The sequence below is a fragment of the Leucopleurus acutus genome (assembly GCF_964270905.1).
Source record: "Leucopleurus acutus genome assembly, chromosome: 5".
NCBI classification, from domain to species: domain Eukaryota; kingdom Metazoa; phylum Chordata; class Mammalia; order Artiodactyla; family Delphinidae; genus Leucopleurus; species Leucopleurus acutus.
The window spans coordinates 113385739-113403217 of NC_139147.1; the positions used below are offsets into that span (position 1 = coordinate 113385739).

The 17479-nt window shown below is 39.3% G+C and overlaps 1 protein-coding gene across 1 annotated transcript in view; it reads left to right on the top strand.

The window, feature by feature from the left end:
• Window positions 1-1967: 1967 nt before the first annotated feature.
• Window positions 1968-17479, top strand: part of IGSF10 (immunoglobulin superfamily member 10) — a gene marked incomplete at its 3' end in the record, with an annotated part of 40104 nt that continues 24592 nt past the window's right edge. The window contains exons 1-4 of the mRNA XM_082839509.1: window positions 1968-2031; window positions 3537-3731; window positions 5102-5231; window positions 8006-8396. Of these exons, the coding sequence (XP_082695635.1) occupies window positions 3538-3731; window positions 5102-5231; window positions 8006-8396 (715 nt within the window). The 5' untranslated portion in view covers window positions 1968-2031; window position 3537. The remainder of the gene's footprint in view (window positions 2032-3536; window positions 3732-5101; window positions 5232-8005; window positions 8397-17479) is intronic.

Sequence of the window (17479 nt, forward strand, 5' to 3'; positions counted from 1 at the left end):
ATTCTAGAATTCGACCATGGTCACTGACTCACTTATTACTAAGTATCAATCACTTGAATGTTTAGCTACTGGATATGGGACATTCCTGATGTTTGGCTGAGTGAGGCAGCTGCAGCTTTGTGGCTAAACATTCAGGCTGGAGAGCCAGGTGCCTGGGTTTGAATCAACTTCGGTTTCTCTACTTACAAGCTGGCAATGACCTGTGGTGAGTCACTTACCTTGATGGGCCTAACCTGTAAAATGAAAATGACACAAACATTTTCCTTTTAGGTTTTTTGGTGTTTTGGGTGAGGTTTAAATGAGTCAATATTCGTAAAATGCTTATAGTAGTATTGCCACAGGGTAAAGCCCATCGTCATTATAAGAAGTTATTTCCTTAAACCAGCAATCCTCAAAATTTGCTGCATGGGAATCATCTGGAAGACTTGTTAACACACAGACGCCAGGCCTCATCCCTGCAGTTTCTGATTCTGTGGGTCTGGGATGGAGCCTGAGAATTTGTGTTTTTTAACAAGGTCCAGTGTAATGCCTATGCTGCTGAGCCCAGAACCACAGCCTGAGAATCACTGCTCAAAAACGTTCATATCAAATTTTCATCAAACGTTTAAATGCAGTGTAACTAAAGTGAAAAGGGTCGTTTTAGTTATACTAAGTGTTTATGAGTCAAGATATTGGGGGCCCTGTCTCCAATGCAGGCACTATGAAATGAGGTCTGAGTTGCTAGGGGCGATTCTGGAGGCTATCTTCATGGATGGCGGGGGTGGAGATGAGAGAGGGGGATGCAACTCAAACAGAAAAAATAAGAAAAAAAAAAGTATTTAAACCCAGTGCTCTGGTAATCCCGGAGAGATTTCTCCAGTTGGGTCAAACAGAAAATTCAAACTGCAGGTATCATAGGTTATCATGGCTACCTCTCAGCCTTCAGACAGAACTTTGATGAACCTCAGAACTGAGAACAGCTCGTGGTGATTCAAGCAAGTCCTTAAACCAAAAGATTTACCCATCACCTGTCAACAGGTGGAGGCGGTAAACGTGGGAGTAAAGGCCCCGCGGCTGCAACTGACCTGCCCACCAGCCAGAACGCGCCTGAGAAATACAGGGAATCGGAGAAAGAGGAGGAAATAAGACAGAAGGCGAGCAGACATCCGCGCGTTCTGCAAAATGAAGAGGAGTCTAGTGGTCGTTTATAATCCGCGTGCGATGGAGCCTCGGCGCAGTCCCCAGACACATAAATCAACGTCGCCCCGCCTCGCCTTCCCTCCCTCAGCTCTGGGCGGTCCCTGCGCCCCGGGCAGCTGAGCCCAGCACACGCCGGCGGCGGGAGCCCATTGGTCACCTGCGCTGAGAGGTGAGCGGCTCTGGCAGTCCTTCCCGGGGAAGGGGACAGGACCCATGCCCGGGCCAGGGGCAGCGGAGAGGGGCTTGGCGTGGGAATGCAGCTAGTCCTGGGGCCCGAGCCAGGGCAGGGCCAGCAGAGCACGCGCCGAAGAGGGGGAAGGATTACAGCAAAAATGAGAAGGTCGCTTCTTCGGTGACTGATGCCAAGCAAAAGACAAACTCTGAGCAAAGATTCACCAGTAGGTGGAGACCCTTATTGTGGGCACTTCTGACAGATTTGCCCAAAAAGGATAAGGGAGGAGAAGCTCCTGGGACTTGGGGGCAAAAGGGAGTGATATTAATACATATATTTAAATGACAGCCTTAGGGGGAATTTAAGCACACCGTTGAGGGAGGAGAAAGGACATTTTAAAACCTCCACTTTGCTTTCTGTTTCCGTAGCAACAGTTATAAAGGCACGCTGCTGATTCATGTGAGCTCCGGTTATCTAGCTGCGGCTCGGGGGGTGCCTCCAGGTCTCTCTCCAGAGTAATGCCCCTGAGCTGCAAGCCAGAAAGACCAAGCCACTGGCTTCACTTTGGAGCAGAGAACTTTTCCTTACTCAGGTTTGGATATGATCTTCCATTTCTTGGGAAGATTTTCAGTCTCTGCCTATGTCAGGAGAGGATTTAGGACCAGGACAGAAGAGCTCAGGTATTGTCAATTTCTATCTATTTCATTATACACATTTTCAGGTTTAAGTTTGTGGGAATCCACTATCCACGTGTTCTTTTAGACTTTTGATTCTCTTTTCAGTAACTCTCAAGTGGGCATACCCGTAACTTCTATTTTTCTAGCTGGATGAGAGAACTACCTGCATCCTATTGTTTCTTTCTTTGCTTACCTAATGATAAGAAGGTGGAAATGCTGTCTCCAATCATACGACATTTATTTAAAATGTTTGTAACCAGACGGTTACAATGACAAAATTTGTCATGGGATTAATCCTATAGCAAATTTTAATTTGGCTATATTCTGATAATTCCATTATCTATCTATATGGAGATACAAGCGATTCAGCATTCATGTTATTTTAAATGTGGTTTATAGCTAAAGGATGGTTGCTGGTAGAATCTAAAAGAAACCATTCTATGAAGGTCACTTTTCTTAGAGAAGCATAATAAAGACGTTATTACAATCTTTGTATATTCTGAATTTCAGGCAAAAACTAGGTTTGGATCCTTGGGCTTCACCCACATGTGGGTAACAGATACCATTTTTCCAACAAGCTGAGCATATTTCTTCCCTGGTTATGCTCCCCCACCCCCATGGCAGACGTGAGGACGAGGAGAAGGGACCAAGAAAAGAGGCAGAGGGATGTTCTAAGTAGAGCAAAAGCAGACGGCATAATGCCTGCGAGGGGTCAGTGTGGCGCAGGTGCAAGGCTCAAGCCCTCTCAGCCGGTCAGTTACGATTACTTACGGTCATCATTTGGCAGTGACATGTACAATGTGTCTTTTTTGTCAAGGACTTGAGGACATGTTAGAAAGAGATTTATTCATCCTTTCAGTGGATTATTACGGCTCTTAAAAATGTTTTTGAAGAAGGTTTGATAAAATGAAAAAACAAACATGTTCAATGATAAAAATGTGTTATGAAATTTCATTTGATCATATATATGCAGTAACATCCAACCCAATATGTAAAAGGCTGGAAGGAGTACGGCAAAATGTCATTGATTATATCTGGGTGGTGGGAAGTATGAGTGATTTTATTTTCTTTTTTCTTCTTATTTACAGCTTCTAAATTTTCTGTTGCACATGTATTAGTTTTATAATCAGTTTTTTTAAAGTCTAAAAAACTAAAGCATAAACAGGAAACTAAGCCTTATGTACTTCAGTTGTCACAATATCTCCATTATGGTTTCCACTTTCCTTTTTTAATGAATCTCTAAGTAATAGGGATTGCCGCTTTTCATTAAGAAGTGAAAAGCTGTAAAGGAATTTCACAACCATAAATACCCTGCTTGATCACAAGGATCCATGAGGCCAGCATACACTATGGCTTTGTGAAGAGTAAGCTTTACCATAAAAGTTGTGAGTGAAATTGGCCCCTTACGACCTTTTTGGAAGGTCTCCCAGATTACCAGTTACTGTGTGTGGTCTACTGGAACTTTGCTCAAACCATATGTATAACTCCGAGGTATGATGTTTTTTCAGGATGAAGGTGAAAAGCAGGGGAAGCACCAGCTTACTGGTCTCCTTCGCTGCAGTCTGCCTGGTGGTCTTCCCCGGGGGCAGGGCCTGTCCTCGCCGCTGTGCCTGTTACGTGCCTACAGAGGTGCACTGCACGTTTCGGTACCTGACCTCCATCCCACACAGCATCCCGCCCAACGTGGAACGTATCAATCTAGGGTGCGCAGGGGCCCTTGTCTTGCTTCCTTCTCAAGGAGGGATTGATGACACTGCTGATTTGTCCTCAAAACACTTGTGACTTTGGGAGATTAACCACAATTCTTTTAATAATATTTCTCTTCTGAAATGAATACATGAGGATCTTAAGCTTGCTGGGGCAATAAATTTTTTTCTGTTAAACTTTTACTAAGAGAAAGTTCTTCTAGAACCCATAGTCCCTCATGGTAGGCTGAGAGGCCCATGATTATAGAAAAGCTGCATTCTGGCTACATTTTTGCTGGATAATAATATAGCTCTTGTTAAGAATTAGTGTTATGATATATCAGTAAGAGGTAACAGGACAACTGGAAGCGTCCTCTTACACATAAAAGATATATATGAAAACTCAACTAGATATTTTTTTAAGGCCCTTGGATTTTTTCTCCATAGAAACTGACTTATTTAAAAGGCTTTAAAAATGTGTAAATTAAATCTGCTAAAAGGCAACTGTATTTTAAAAGTTGATGAAAAACTGTGTGTGTGAATGCACATACAAGCAGACTTAACATCATTTATTGGACATTAGTGGGCGCCTACTGTGGGCCAAACACAATGATGGTACCAGGGATACAGTGATGAACAAGATATATTATTCATTTCTAGAAACCATAGTTAAAGGGAGAAGACAGTTGTATAATTAGTACAATTTAATAAGAACTATAATAGAGCATACGAAGTGCCTTGGGAACAATCACTAATAATAATAGCTAACACTGTGTCCTGGCATTGAGCTGAGCATTCCTCATGTATGCATTCATTTAATCCTCATAACCCGTTTGAAGTAGGTTCTATTATTTGCATTTTATAGACAAGGAAACTGAGGCACAGAAAGGTTACTGATTTAACCCAGGGTCAGCCCTACTCCCAAGTACCTGAGTTTATACTCATACCCAAAACATTTGGCTTCAGAGCCCAGGTTTCTTAACCATTACTTCATAATGATGAATTACACCTGGGAGAACAAGGGGGCCATGTTATTAGAGAATGGGCTGGGTCTTAACAGTGTTCACAAATAGGGCTAGAGTCAAAGGCATTCCAACCTGTAGGAACAGCATATGTACAAAGGTTGAGAAGGGATGTGGCATTTTCCAGGAATCTGAGTAGGATAATTGTAACTAAGACTGCGAGGGCTGGGTTGGAGGGGCTGACCTTCTGTGGCGTCTGATGAATTTCAACAATATTTCAAGCATTGGATTATCTCCTTAGAGCACAAGAAATAAAAAGGGGGCAGGGAATGAAATTCAGTTCTATGTGTGTGTTTGTTGGGTTTTGCTTTGACATTTGAACTTTAGTTGACTTAGCTTATGCCCAGAATGATGTTTTTATTTCAGGTACAACAGTTTGGTGAGATTGACAGAAACGGATTTTTCTGGCCTAAACAAGTTGGAGTTACTAATGCTACACAGCAATGGCATTCACACAATCCCTCCTAAGACCTTCTCAGATTTGCAGGCCTTGCAGGTGAGACTGATGTGGGGAAGGGGCAGGTTAATGCGGTGAGATGTGCCTCCAAAAGCTACCTGTTCCTAGAGAACCCCCCAAATCGACACTCTGTAAATTAGATGTAGACATCAAGGGAAAAGGTCAAATAACTGATTTCTTTTTAAAGGCAACTGTATGTGGAAATTAGAATAAGAAAATTCTGATTTTCTCATACCTCAGGCTCATAGAAAGAAAAAAATTATCAATGCCCAAGGATTACTAAACCTTTAAAATTTAATCCTAAAAGGCCACTTCTAGTCATGTTCATCTGGGAATTGAATGTAGTTTCTAAAAATAATTGCTGTCTTTACATAGAAGTTAGCTTCACTTTACTTATGCACTGCCTTATTCAAAAACTTTTTTACAGTTACGGGGACTTCCAAGAATGCATTGAATATTGTAAGAATTACCACCCCAGTAGGAAAGAAAGCAAAAGGTAGAAGAAATCTTAGGAACAAGAACAAAGGGAATGTGGAGAACTGCAGGCATAAAGATCAGTATGTCTGCTGTAAGTAGGACTTGAGGCTTTTGAGAAGCTAACTCAATTTTTCAGTAAATTAAAAAATAAAACTACTGTTCAGGAAAAGTACAACCACATCTGATTTTAAATTAGAAAAAAAAATGTTTCCCAAAGCTCCTCATAGAAGAGATACAGTGCAATAAAATAAAGTCAGTTCTATCCTTAGAAAAGATAAAATGCCAGTGGGCAGTGTGAGCCTTTTTACATCACACTAAGCCTCTGTAAAACCAGAGGTTTAAGTCTAGGTATGTGATTCTGTTGGTTTGGCTTAATCAGGCTTTATTTGGAATATATATCTTCAGAGGATTAGATGGAATACATTTCATTCACGGAATTCACACGTATTTGTTTTCTTGACCAGGTTTTCCATAGATATTGATGAACATTGAGTTTGATAATATTTGGGGCAAAGCCGTTCCATGTTGTCAATTTCAATTTTCTTTGCTTATTAGGGAACTTGGCATTCCAGAAAAACATTCTCAACAGAGATGACAGATTAGGTCAAGTTAGGATAATATGATGATAAATCATTGTTTTTGCTAGCATTTCTTTTTCTTTTCTTTTTGGGAGAAGGAGCGTGTTCAGTTGGTAACTGGAGAAGGAATTGGAGAATACCCACACACTACTGAAATATTGAAAAACTTTTAATTTCAATTCAAAATCAATTCAAAATCATATTACTCATAATAGCTAAAAAATAAAAAGCACCCAAATGTCCATTGACTCATAAATGGATAAACAAAATATATTACATGTATACAGTGGGATACAACTCAGTAATAAGAAGGCATGAAGGACCGATATGTGCTACAACAGGGATGGGTCTTGGAAATATTATGCTAATTGGAAAAAGCCAGACACAAAAGACCACATATTGTATCATCCATTATTTAAAATGTTGACAATAGGCAAATCCACAGAAACAAAGTAAATTAGTGGTTTTCTAGGGCTAGGAGGAGGGGGAGAATGCCTGCTAATGGGTATCAGTTTTTATTTTGGGGTGATGAAAATGTTCTAAAATTAGATAGTGGCGATGGTTGCACAACCTTGTGAGTATACTAAAAGCCACTGAATTGTACGGTTTAAAAAGGTGGATTTTGGGGACTTCCCTGGCGGTCCAGTGGTATGGACTTGACCTTGCAATGCAGGGGGTGGTGCGGGTTTGATCCCTGGTCAGGGAGCTAAGAGCCCACATGCCTTGTGGCCAAAAAACCAAGACAAAAAACAGAAGCAATATTGTAACAAATTCAATAAAGACTTTAAAAATGGTCCACATAAAAAAAATCTTTTAAAAAAATAAAAAGGTGGATTTTTATGGCATGTGAATTATATCTCAGTAAAGCCATTTTATTTATTTATTTTTAAATTTATTTATTTATTTATTTTTGGCTGCGTTGGGTCTTTGTTGCAGTGCACAGGCTTCTCATTGTGGTGGCTTCTCTTACTGCGGAGCATGGGCTCTAGGTGCATGGGCTTCAGTAGTTGTGGCTCGCGGGCTCTAGAGCACAGGTTCAGTAGTTGTGGCGCACAGGCTTAGTTGCTCCGCAGCATGTGGGATCTTCCCGGACCAGGAATCGAACCCATGTCCCCTGCATTGGCAGGCGGATTCTTAACCACTGCGCCACCGGGGAAGTCCAAAGGCATTTTAAATGTGAAAGATAAAATCATATTTCTTATGAAAAATTCAGGTTCAAGAAATCTTAAGTTTACTTGAAATGTCGAGATACTTTTGTATATGGTTGAAAATTTCCATAATACGTTTTTTAAAAAGTATACCATATACAAAAATAGAATAATATAATGATCCCCAATGCAGCACCACCCAGCTTCAGTAGTTATCAACACATAACAGATCTTGTTTCACCTGTACCTCCACCCACTACTTTTCTACTTCATTGCATTGTTTTGAAACAAATCTGAGATATCATAATGTTTCATCTATAAGTACTTCAAAACATATGTCAAAGTTATGGAATCTTTTAAAATGAACCATAACATCAGTATTATACCTTAAAATTATAACAGTAATTCCTCAATATCATAAACTGTTCATGAATATTCTAATTACCCTGATGTTCTCATACTTGATTTGCAACTCGTTTGTTTGAATTAGGATCCAAACAAGGTACACACACTGCATTGGATTAATCTCAACGTATGTTTTACTATGGATATGATTTTCCTTTTTGTGATAATTCCTTTGACAAAATAAGTGTGTTCTTTTTACTCTTAGGTCTTAAAAATGAGCTATAACAAAGTTCGAAAACTTCAGAAGGACACTTTCTATGGTCTCAGGAGCTTGACACGGTTGCATATGGACCACAACAATATCGAGTTTATAAACCCAGAGGTTTTTTATGGACTCACCTCTCTCCGACTGGTGCACTTGGAAGGGAACCAGCTCACTAAGCTTCATCCAGATACATTTGTCTCCTTGTGCTACCTCCGGATATTTAAAACATCTTTCATTAAGTACCTATACTTGTCTGATAACTTTCTGAGCTCCATCCCTCAAGAGATGGTCACCTATATGCCTGATCTGGAAAGCCTTTATCTTCATGGGAATCCCTGGACCTGTGATTGTCATTTGAAATGGTTGTCTGACTGGATACGGGAGAAGCCAGGTACCTGGACTGTTTCTTTCTTTTTTTTTCTTTATTGGAGTATAATTGCTTTACAATGGTGTGTTAGTTTCTGCTTTATAACAAAGTGAATCAGTTATACATATACATATGTTCCCATATCTCTTTCCTCTTGCGTCTCCCTCCCTCCCACCCTCCCTATCCCACCCCTCTAGGTGGTCACAAAGCACCGAGCTGATCTCCCTGTGCTATGCGGCTGCTTCCCACTAGCTATCTATATTACATTTGGTAGTGTATATATGTCCATGCCACTCTCTCACTTTGCCACAGCTTACCCTTCCCCCTCCCCATATCCTCAAGTCCGTTCTCTAGTAGGTCTGTGTCTTTATTCCTGTCTTACCCCTAGGTTCTTCATGACATTTTTTTTTTCTTAAATTCCATATATATGTGTTAGCATACGGTATTTGTCTTTCTCTTTCTGACTTACTTCACTCTGTATGACAGACTCTAGGTCTATCCACCTCATTACAAATAGCTTCGTTTCTTTTTATGGCTGAGTAATATTCCATTGTATATATGTGCCACATCTTCTTTATCCATTCATCCGATGATGGACACTTAGGTTGTTTCCATCTCTGGGCTATTGTAAATAGAGCTGCAATGAACATTTTGGTACATGACTCTTTTTGAATTATGGTTTTCTCCGAGTATATGCCCAGTAGTGGGATTGCTGGGTCATATGGTAGTTCTACTTGTAGTTTTTTAAGGAACCTCCATACTGTTCTCCATAGTGGCTGTACCAATTCACATTCCCACCAGCAGTGCAAGAGGGTTCCCTTTTCTCCACACCCTCTCCAGCATTTATTGTTTCTAGATTTTTTGATGATGGCCATTCTGACTGGTGTGAGATGATATCTAATCTGCCTGGAGTTGTTTACCCAGTAAGTAGGGAGTGCCAAGGTAATTTAGCTGGAAAGAAAATGAAAGCTCAATAATAATTCAATGAGAATGAACTCTCTTAATTCATTAATGAATAATCTTTCATTAATTCAGGTCAACTATCCAATCATCACTCCTGGCTTTTAGCAAGATTGGGAAATAAGAATGTATTGTGTGTTACTCTCTTCCCTACTTACCACAAGGCATAAAAGCCCTTCCCTCTTATCTTCCCTTCAGTCATTCGATCAATACATATGTTTTGGAGTTCTATTCAAGGCCCTGTGCTCAGTGATGCAACTACCAAGAGCACTGTCTCTGCTCTAACTACACTGCTGGTGGGATACAGATAAGCAGACAATCAGAGTGTAAAACATGCTTTGATGGGGAAAGTAGAATTTACCAAGAAGAGGGCAAGATCCATTCAGTCCCTTAGTTATTGTAAACTTAGTATGTACAAGAGGCCAGAGACAACATAGGGATCCCAGAGTGAACAGAACTGATGAAGGTCCCTGCCTTCATGGAGCTTACATTCTTGCTGGGGAAAATGGACAGACAACTAATTGCACTATCGTTAAAATCTGATGAATCATTTCAGTTAATCAGGTCCTTAAGTAATGACTGAAAGGAGTCCATTGATTTTGGTGTCAAAGGGGTGGCTGGTTGCTTTGGAAAGATCAATGAGAGCTGGATTGCTGTGCAGGGGGGAGGGGGAGGAAGGGCCACAATTGACTCTGGAGAGGTTTGGCTTGAGGTGAGGGAGGAATGGTGGCCGCCAGCTGGAAATGTGCCATCGTTCAGGACTCCGAGCATCAGAGAGACCTGAGCATGTTTAAGGTGAGACGAGATTGTTGAGCAGGAGAAGGCAGCAACATTGCAGAAGGAGCAGATCATCAGTGGAGCAAGTCCCCCGAGATGACTGGAGGGCAAGAGACCCAGCCATAGGGGAGGGATTTTCCGTAGGAGGTAGGAGGGAAAGGACTAGATTGGCACAGAGGCGAGTTCCTGGGTGTAGTGGAGGAGAGTAAGAAAGTTCTTATCTGATGGCTTTTCCTCCTTCGTGACGTTGTAGGAGAGGTGACTGAGGAGGGTGCTAGGAAGGGGTCAAGGTCGGAAGCTTGAGAAAAGTGGGAAAATTTGAAGTTGCTGTGGTAAAATATATATATATTGTGTGTGTGTATATATATATATATATATATATAGATACACAATTGTATGTATATATGTATGTATATATATGTAGTCAGTCAATATAATTAGTCAAAAAGTGAACTACTTTAGGCCAGTAGACACCACCTTTGCTCTTCAAGAGTTTGCAGTCTTGTAGGTAAGTACGATGAACACATAAAAAGATAATAAGGCTATGGGTGAAAAACATCAAAATGTTTATATTGAAGATTTAGTTCTATAGGAGCCAGAGTCAGTAAGTTACTTCTGCCTTGACTAAAATGGAAGAAAACTGTGCTGGGGCACAAAAGATATACTGAAAGGACAGGAAGGAATAATAGGGAGCGAGCAGAAAGGTAACATATACTCAGTTTGTGTTTGACATTGTGCTCGATACTTTCTATTTAATCCTCACAGTAATCCTCAATTTACAGATGAAGAAACTGAGGCTTAGAAAAGCTGGGTATCTTGAGCTAGTCATTTAGACTCTTTTATGCATCAGTTTTCTCACCTGTAACATAGGGATAATAGTAATTGGAAAAAATAATTAAAATAATACATATAAAGTGCTTAGCACAACATATGACACAAAGTAAGCACTCAGCACACGTGAAGTATTATCATGATTTTCATGGCCACCCAGCTCACACAGCTAGAAAGTAGAAACTGAAAAGTCCAGACCTTTTTCTATAATGTATTTGGGATGGAGAAACTGCTTTGTACATAAAACCAGATAGGATAAGTCTCATGAAGAGGGCAGTGAACAGCCCAATTTGCCCGGCATGGAGTCAGTAGAGACTGGCAAGGTATTCTGGTTTTTTTAAATTGAAGTAGAGTTGATTTGAATTGTTGTGTTAGTTTCTGGTGTACAGCAAAGTGATTCAGATTATATATATATATATATATATATCCTTTTTCATATTCTTTTCTATTAGAGTTTATTACAAGATATTGAATATTGTTCCCTGTGCTATACGGTAGGACATTGTTGTTTATTTTATATGTAGTATTGTATCTGTTCATCCCAAACACCTAATTTATATACCCCCTTTCCCCTTTGGTAACCATAAGTTTTCTAAGTCTGTGGGTCTGCTTCTGTTTTGTAAATAAGTTCATTTGTGTCATATTTTAGATTATCCACATATAAGTGATATCATATGGTATTTGTCTTTCTCTGAGTTACTTTGCTTAGTATAATCTCTAGGTCCATCCATGTTGTTGCAAATGGCATTATTTCATTCTTTCTTAGGGCTGAATAATATTCCATTGTGTATATATATTTACCACATCTTCTTTATCCATTCATCTGTCAACGGACATGTCTTGGCTATTGTAAGAAGTGCTGCTATGAACATTGTGGGTGCACATACCTTTTTGAATTAAGAGTTTTCTACAGATATATGCTCAGGAGTGGGATTGCTGTATCATATGGTAACTGTTTTAAGTTTTTTTAAGGAATCTCCAGTATGTTTTCCATACTGGCTGCACCAATTACAACAGTGTAGGAGGGTTGCCTTTTCTCTTCACCCTCTCTAGCATTTATTATTTATAGATGGTTTTGAACCCAACTGTGGGGAGTGCTGAATGCCAGACTAAATTTTTAAATTTTATCCTATTGACAAAAGGGAGATTTTACAGTGGAAGATTTGAACGCAGGTTTCCCAATGAAATGCTTTTTAGGGATGGCCAATCTGTGAGCAGTGGAGAGGATGGACCTGGGGAAGGGGGTGAAGTGGGAACCCAACTAGGAAGTGCTCATGGTGTTTCATGTCTGGGGAATGAGAAATTGAATTATGAGGTGACCACGCCGAAAGTAGCTTCACAGATACCTAACAGGCAGTAGGGACTGAGCGGGGTTTTTCCAATACTTTCTAATGCTATGGAGAAATAAAGGAGAATGAGGAATGAGAAAGAACTGCTGGATTTTCATGCAGTTGCTAGCTGGACTACAGGGAGAGAATGGTGAGCAAATGGGGAAACTCATCTGAGAAAGGTAGAAGTGAAAGAAGAAATAAGATTTTGCCCATAGGGAGAAGTGATTCTGTGCTCACTTTAACACTTCCTACAAAGTGTTAAACCTACTTGCCATTTTGCTAGTTACATGCTCTGGTAATAAAATCAGGCTAATATATATGGTTAGCAGCTAACATTTCATCAGGTGGAGTATGCCACTGACTGTTAGATATCCAGTTATTTTACATACTAAAGAATTTTTTAAATGACCTAATAGAGCCCGGGAATTGCCAAACTAGAGCCCACAGGCCAATTCCAGCCCTGTACAAGCTTTCATAAGTAGAGTTTTATTGGAACACAGTCATGCCCAGTTCTTTACATATCATCTACGGCTGCCTTGGTGCTATGGTGGCATAGTCGAGCCATTTTGTCAGAGACCTCTGGTCCACAAAACATAAAATCTTTGCTGTCCGGCCCTTTACATAAAAAGTTTGCTGAGCCTGGCCTAGAGAACAAAGCCCAAGCTCGTTGGCCCATCATGGCAGGTCTTCCCAGCATGCTCCTTGCTGGGTCTCAGCCTCATCTCCTTCCTTTCCAGCTCTCATCCCAGACACACCGCACACTGTTTTACCACCTCATACCTGCTCCTTCCCTGTCTGGAGCACTTTTCTGCCTGATGGGCTCCCAGCCACAAACTGCTCAGCACTCATCCCTACTAGGAAGGGGTGTTGCCTTTCCTATGTCTCATTTATCTACCTCTATCCCCTAGAAAGTGCCTAGAACATAGTACTCAGTTTTTGTTAAGATTTTATCAATTAAATAGCCATTTGGCTGGTGAATACAAATGAGTCCACCAGCCACCTATGGTCTTTTTTTAAATTGGGCTATAGTTGTTTTACAATGTTGTGTTAGTTTCAAGTGTACAGCAAAGTGATTCAGTTATATGTATACATATACCTATTCTTTTCCAAATGCTTTTCCCATCTAGGTTATTACAGAATATTCAGCATAGGTCCCTGTGCTACACAGTAGGTCCTTGTTGGTTATGTAGTTTATATACAGTAGTTATGTATATGTCAATCCCAATCTCCCAATTTATCTCTCCACCCCACCTTTCAGCTTTGGTAACCATAAGTTTGTTTTCTATGTCTGTGGATCTGTTTCTGTTTTGTAAATAAGTTCATTTGTATCATTTTTTTAGATTCTGCATATAAATGATAACATGATATTTGTCTTTCTCTGTCTGACTTACTTCACTTAGTATTATACTCTCCATGTACACCCATCTTGCTGCAAATGGCATTATTTCATTCTTTTCAATGGCTGAGTATTATTCCACTGTATATATGTACCACATATTCTTTATCCATTCATCTGTCAATGGATATTTAGGTTGCTTCCATGTCTTGCCTATTGTAATGAACATTGGGATGCATGTATCCTTTCTAACCATAGTTTTCTCTGGATATATGCCCGGGAGTGGGATTGCTGGATCATATGGTAGCTCTATTTTTAGTTTTTTAAGGAACCTCCATACTGTTTTCCATAGTGACTACCAATTTATATTCCCACCAACAATGTAGGAGTGTTCCCTTTTCTCCATACCCTCTCTGGCATTTATTGTTTGTAGACTTTTTGATGATGGCCATTCTGACTAGTGTGAGGTAGTTTTGTAATTTCAAGTGTACAGCACTCTCATTGTAGTTTTGATTTGCATTTCTCTAATAATTAACAATATTGAGCATCTTTTCATGTGCCTCTTGGCCATCTATATGTCTTCTTTGGGGAAATGTCTATTTAGGTCTTCTGCCCATTTTTTGTTTCATTGGGTTTGTTTTTTTGATATTGAGCTACATGAGCTGTTTGTAAATTTTGTAAAGATTAACCCCTGATCAGTCTCATCATTTGCAAATATTTTCTCTCATTCTGTGGGTTGTTTTTTTGTTTATGGTTTCCTTTGCTGTGCAAAAGCTTTTGAGTGTAATTAGGTCCCATTTTAAAATTTTTGTTTTTATTTTCATTACTCTAGGAGATGGATCCAAAAAGATATTGCTGTGATTTATGTCAAAGAGTGTTCTGCCTATGTTTTCCTCTATTGAGTGTTATAGTACCCAGTCTTATGTTTAGGTCTTTAATCCACTTCATTTTTGTGTATGGTGTTAGAGAGTGTTCTAATTTCATTCTTTTACACGTACTTGTCCAGTTTTTCCAGAACCATTTATTGAAGAGACTGTCTTTTCTCCATTGTATAGTCTTGCCTCCTTTGTCATAGATTAATTGACCACAGGTGCATGGGTTTATTTCTGGGCTTTCTATCCTGTTCCATGGATGTATATTTTTATGTTCTGTGCCAGTACCATACTGTTTTGATGACTGTGGCTTTGCAGTATGGTCTGAAGTCAGGGATCCTAGTTCCTCCAGCTGTTTTTCTTCCTCAAGATTGCTTTGGCTATTTGGAGTCTTTTGTGTCTCCATACAAACTTTAAACTTTTTTTGTTCTAGTTCTGTGAAAAATGCCATTGGTAATTTAATAGGGATTGTAATTTAATAGGGATTGCATTGAATCCATAGATTGGCTTGGGTAGTATAGTCATTTTGACAATACAGTAAGTCCCCTACATACGAACCTTCAAGTTGTGAACTTTCAAAGATTCGAACGTGCATTGAAGGCCTGATGGAATTGGAGGACCAGAGAAAGGATGAAGAGAGACAAGAGGAAGAAGAAGGAACTGAAGAACCAAAGAGATTCACAGTGCAGGAGATGGCAAGGGGATTTTATTTATTTGAGGAGGCACTGTTAGTTTTTGAGACACAGGATCTGAATGTAGAATGGTACACGAAGGTTGCAGCAGCCATTCAGGATGTAATCCAGTGCTACCATTATCATCTATGATGAGAAAAAAAGAGCTACTACCCAGACATCACTGGATCATTTTTTTCAATAGGGCAGATAGAACTGAATCCAGCAAGGAACCAGAACCTGTGCCATCAATGTCAAGCATGAGTGAAATTGCAGCTTGCCCTCTATACTATTGCTGATGATCCTTCAGCTCTACCATCTCCCACCTCCTCTTCCTCCTCCAGTCAGTAACTCTTCTTGCCTATTCACTCAATGCCAGCCCCCGTATGCCAGCTGTTGTACTATACTATTGTGCTTTTCAAGGTACTGTACTGTAAGATTAAAAATGTTTTATTTTTTGTGTTTGTTTTTTAGGTATTATTTGTGTGAAAAGTATTATAAACCTATTACAGTACAGTACTATATAGATAATTGTGTCAGTTGGGTACCTAGGCTAACTTCGTTGGACTTACGAACTGGATTTATGAACACGCTCTTGGAATGGAACTCATTTGTGTGTAGGGGAACTACTGTATTGATTCTTCCAATCCAAGAACACGGTGTACTTTTCCAACTGTTTGTGCCATCTTCCATTTCTTTCATCAGCATCTTATAGTTTTTGGAGTACAGTTCTTTTGCCTCCTTAGGTAGGTTTATCCCTAGGTATTTTATTCTTCTTGATGCAATCGTAAATCGGATTGTTTCTTTAATTTTTCTTTCTGATTTTTCATTGTTAGTGTATAGAAGTGCAACAGATTTCTGAGTATTAATTTTGTATCCTGCAACTTTACTGAATTCATTGATGAGCTCTAGTGTTTTCTGGTATCAACTTTAGGATTTTCTATGTATAGTATCAAGTCATCAGCAAACAGTGACAGTTTTAACTTTTCCAATTTGAATTCCTTTTATTTATTTTTCTTCTCTGATTGCCGTGGCTAGGACTTCCAAAACTATGTTGAATAAAAGTGGTGAGAGTGGACATCCTTGTCTTGTTCCTGATCTTAGAGAAAATGCTTTCAGCTTTTCACCATTGAGTATGATGTTGGCTGTAGGTCTGTTATATATGGCCTTTATTATGTTGAGGTATGTTCCCTCTATGCCCACTTTCTAAAGAGTTCTCCCCCATAAATCAGTGTTCAATTTTGTCAAAAGCTTTTTCTGAATCTATTGAGATGATCATATGGTTTTTATTCTTCAATTTGTTAATGTGATGTATCACACTGATTGATTTGCAGATATTGAAAAAAATCCTTGCATCCCTGGGATATATCCCACTTGATCGTGGTGTATGATCCTTTTAATGTATTGTAGGATTCAGTTTGCTAACATTTTGTTGAGGATTTTTCCATCTATGCTCATCAGTGATATTGGTCTGTAATTTTCTTTCTTTCTTTCTTTCTTTTTTTTGTGGTATCCTTGTATGATTCAGAGTGATGGGGGCCTCATAGAATGAGTTTGGGAGTTTCCGATCCTATGCGATTTTTTGGAAGAGTTTGAAAAGGATAGGTGTTAACTCTTCTCTAAATGTTAGATAGAATTTGCCTGTGAAGCCATCTGGTCATGGACTTTTGTTTGTTGGGAATTTTAAAATTACAGTTTCAATTTTAGTACTTGTGATTGGTCTGTTCATATTTTCTATTTCTTCCTGGTCAGTCTTGGGAGATTGTATCCTTCTAAGAATTTGTCCATTTCTTCTAGGGTGTCCATTTTATTGGCATATAGTTGCTTGTATTGATAGTAGTCTGTTAGGAGCCTTTGCATTTCTGTGGTGTCCATTGTAACTTCTCGCTTTTCATTTCTAATTTTATTAATTTGAGTCCTCTCCCTTTTTTTCTTGATGAGTCTGGCTAAAGGTTTATCAATTTTGTCTATCTTTTCAAAGAACTGAATTTGTTCCATTGATCTTTTCTATTTTCTTCATCTCCATTTCATTTATTTCTGCTCTGATCTTTTATTTTTTAAATTTACTAGTGTTGGGTTTTTTTTGAATTGTATTTATTTTTTTTATACAGCAGGTTCTTACTAGTCATCCATTTTATACACATCAGTGTATACATGTCAATCCCAATCTCCCAATTCATCACACCACCCCCCCACCCCTTTCCCCCCTTGGTGTCTATATGTTTGTTCTCTACATCTCTGTCTCAATTTCTGCCCTGCAAACTGGTTCATCTGTACCATTTTTCTAGGTTCCACATATATGTGTTAATGTACAATATTTGTTTTTCTC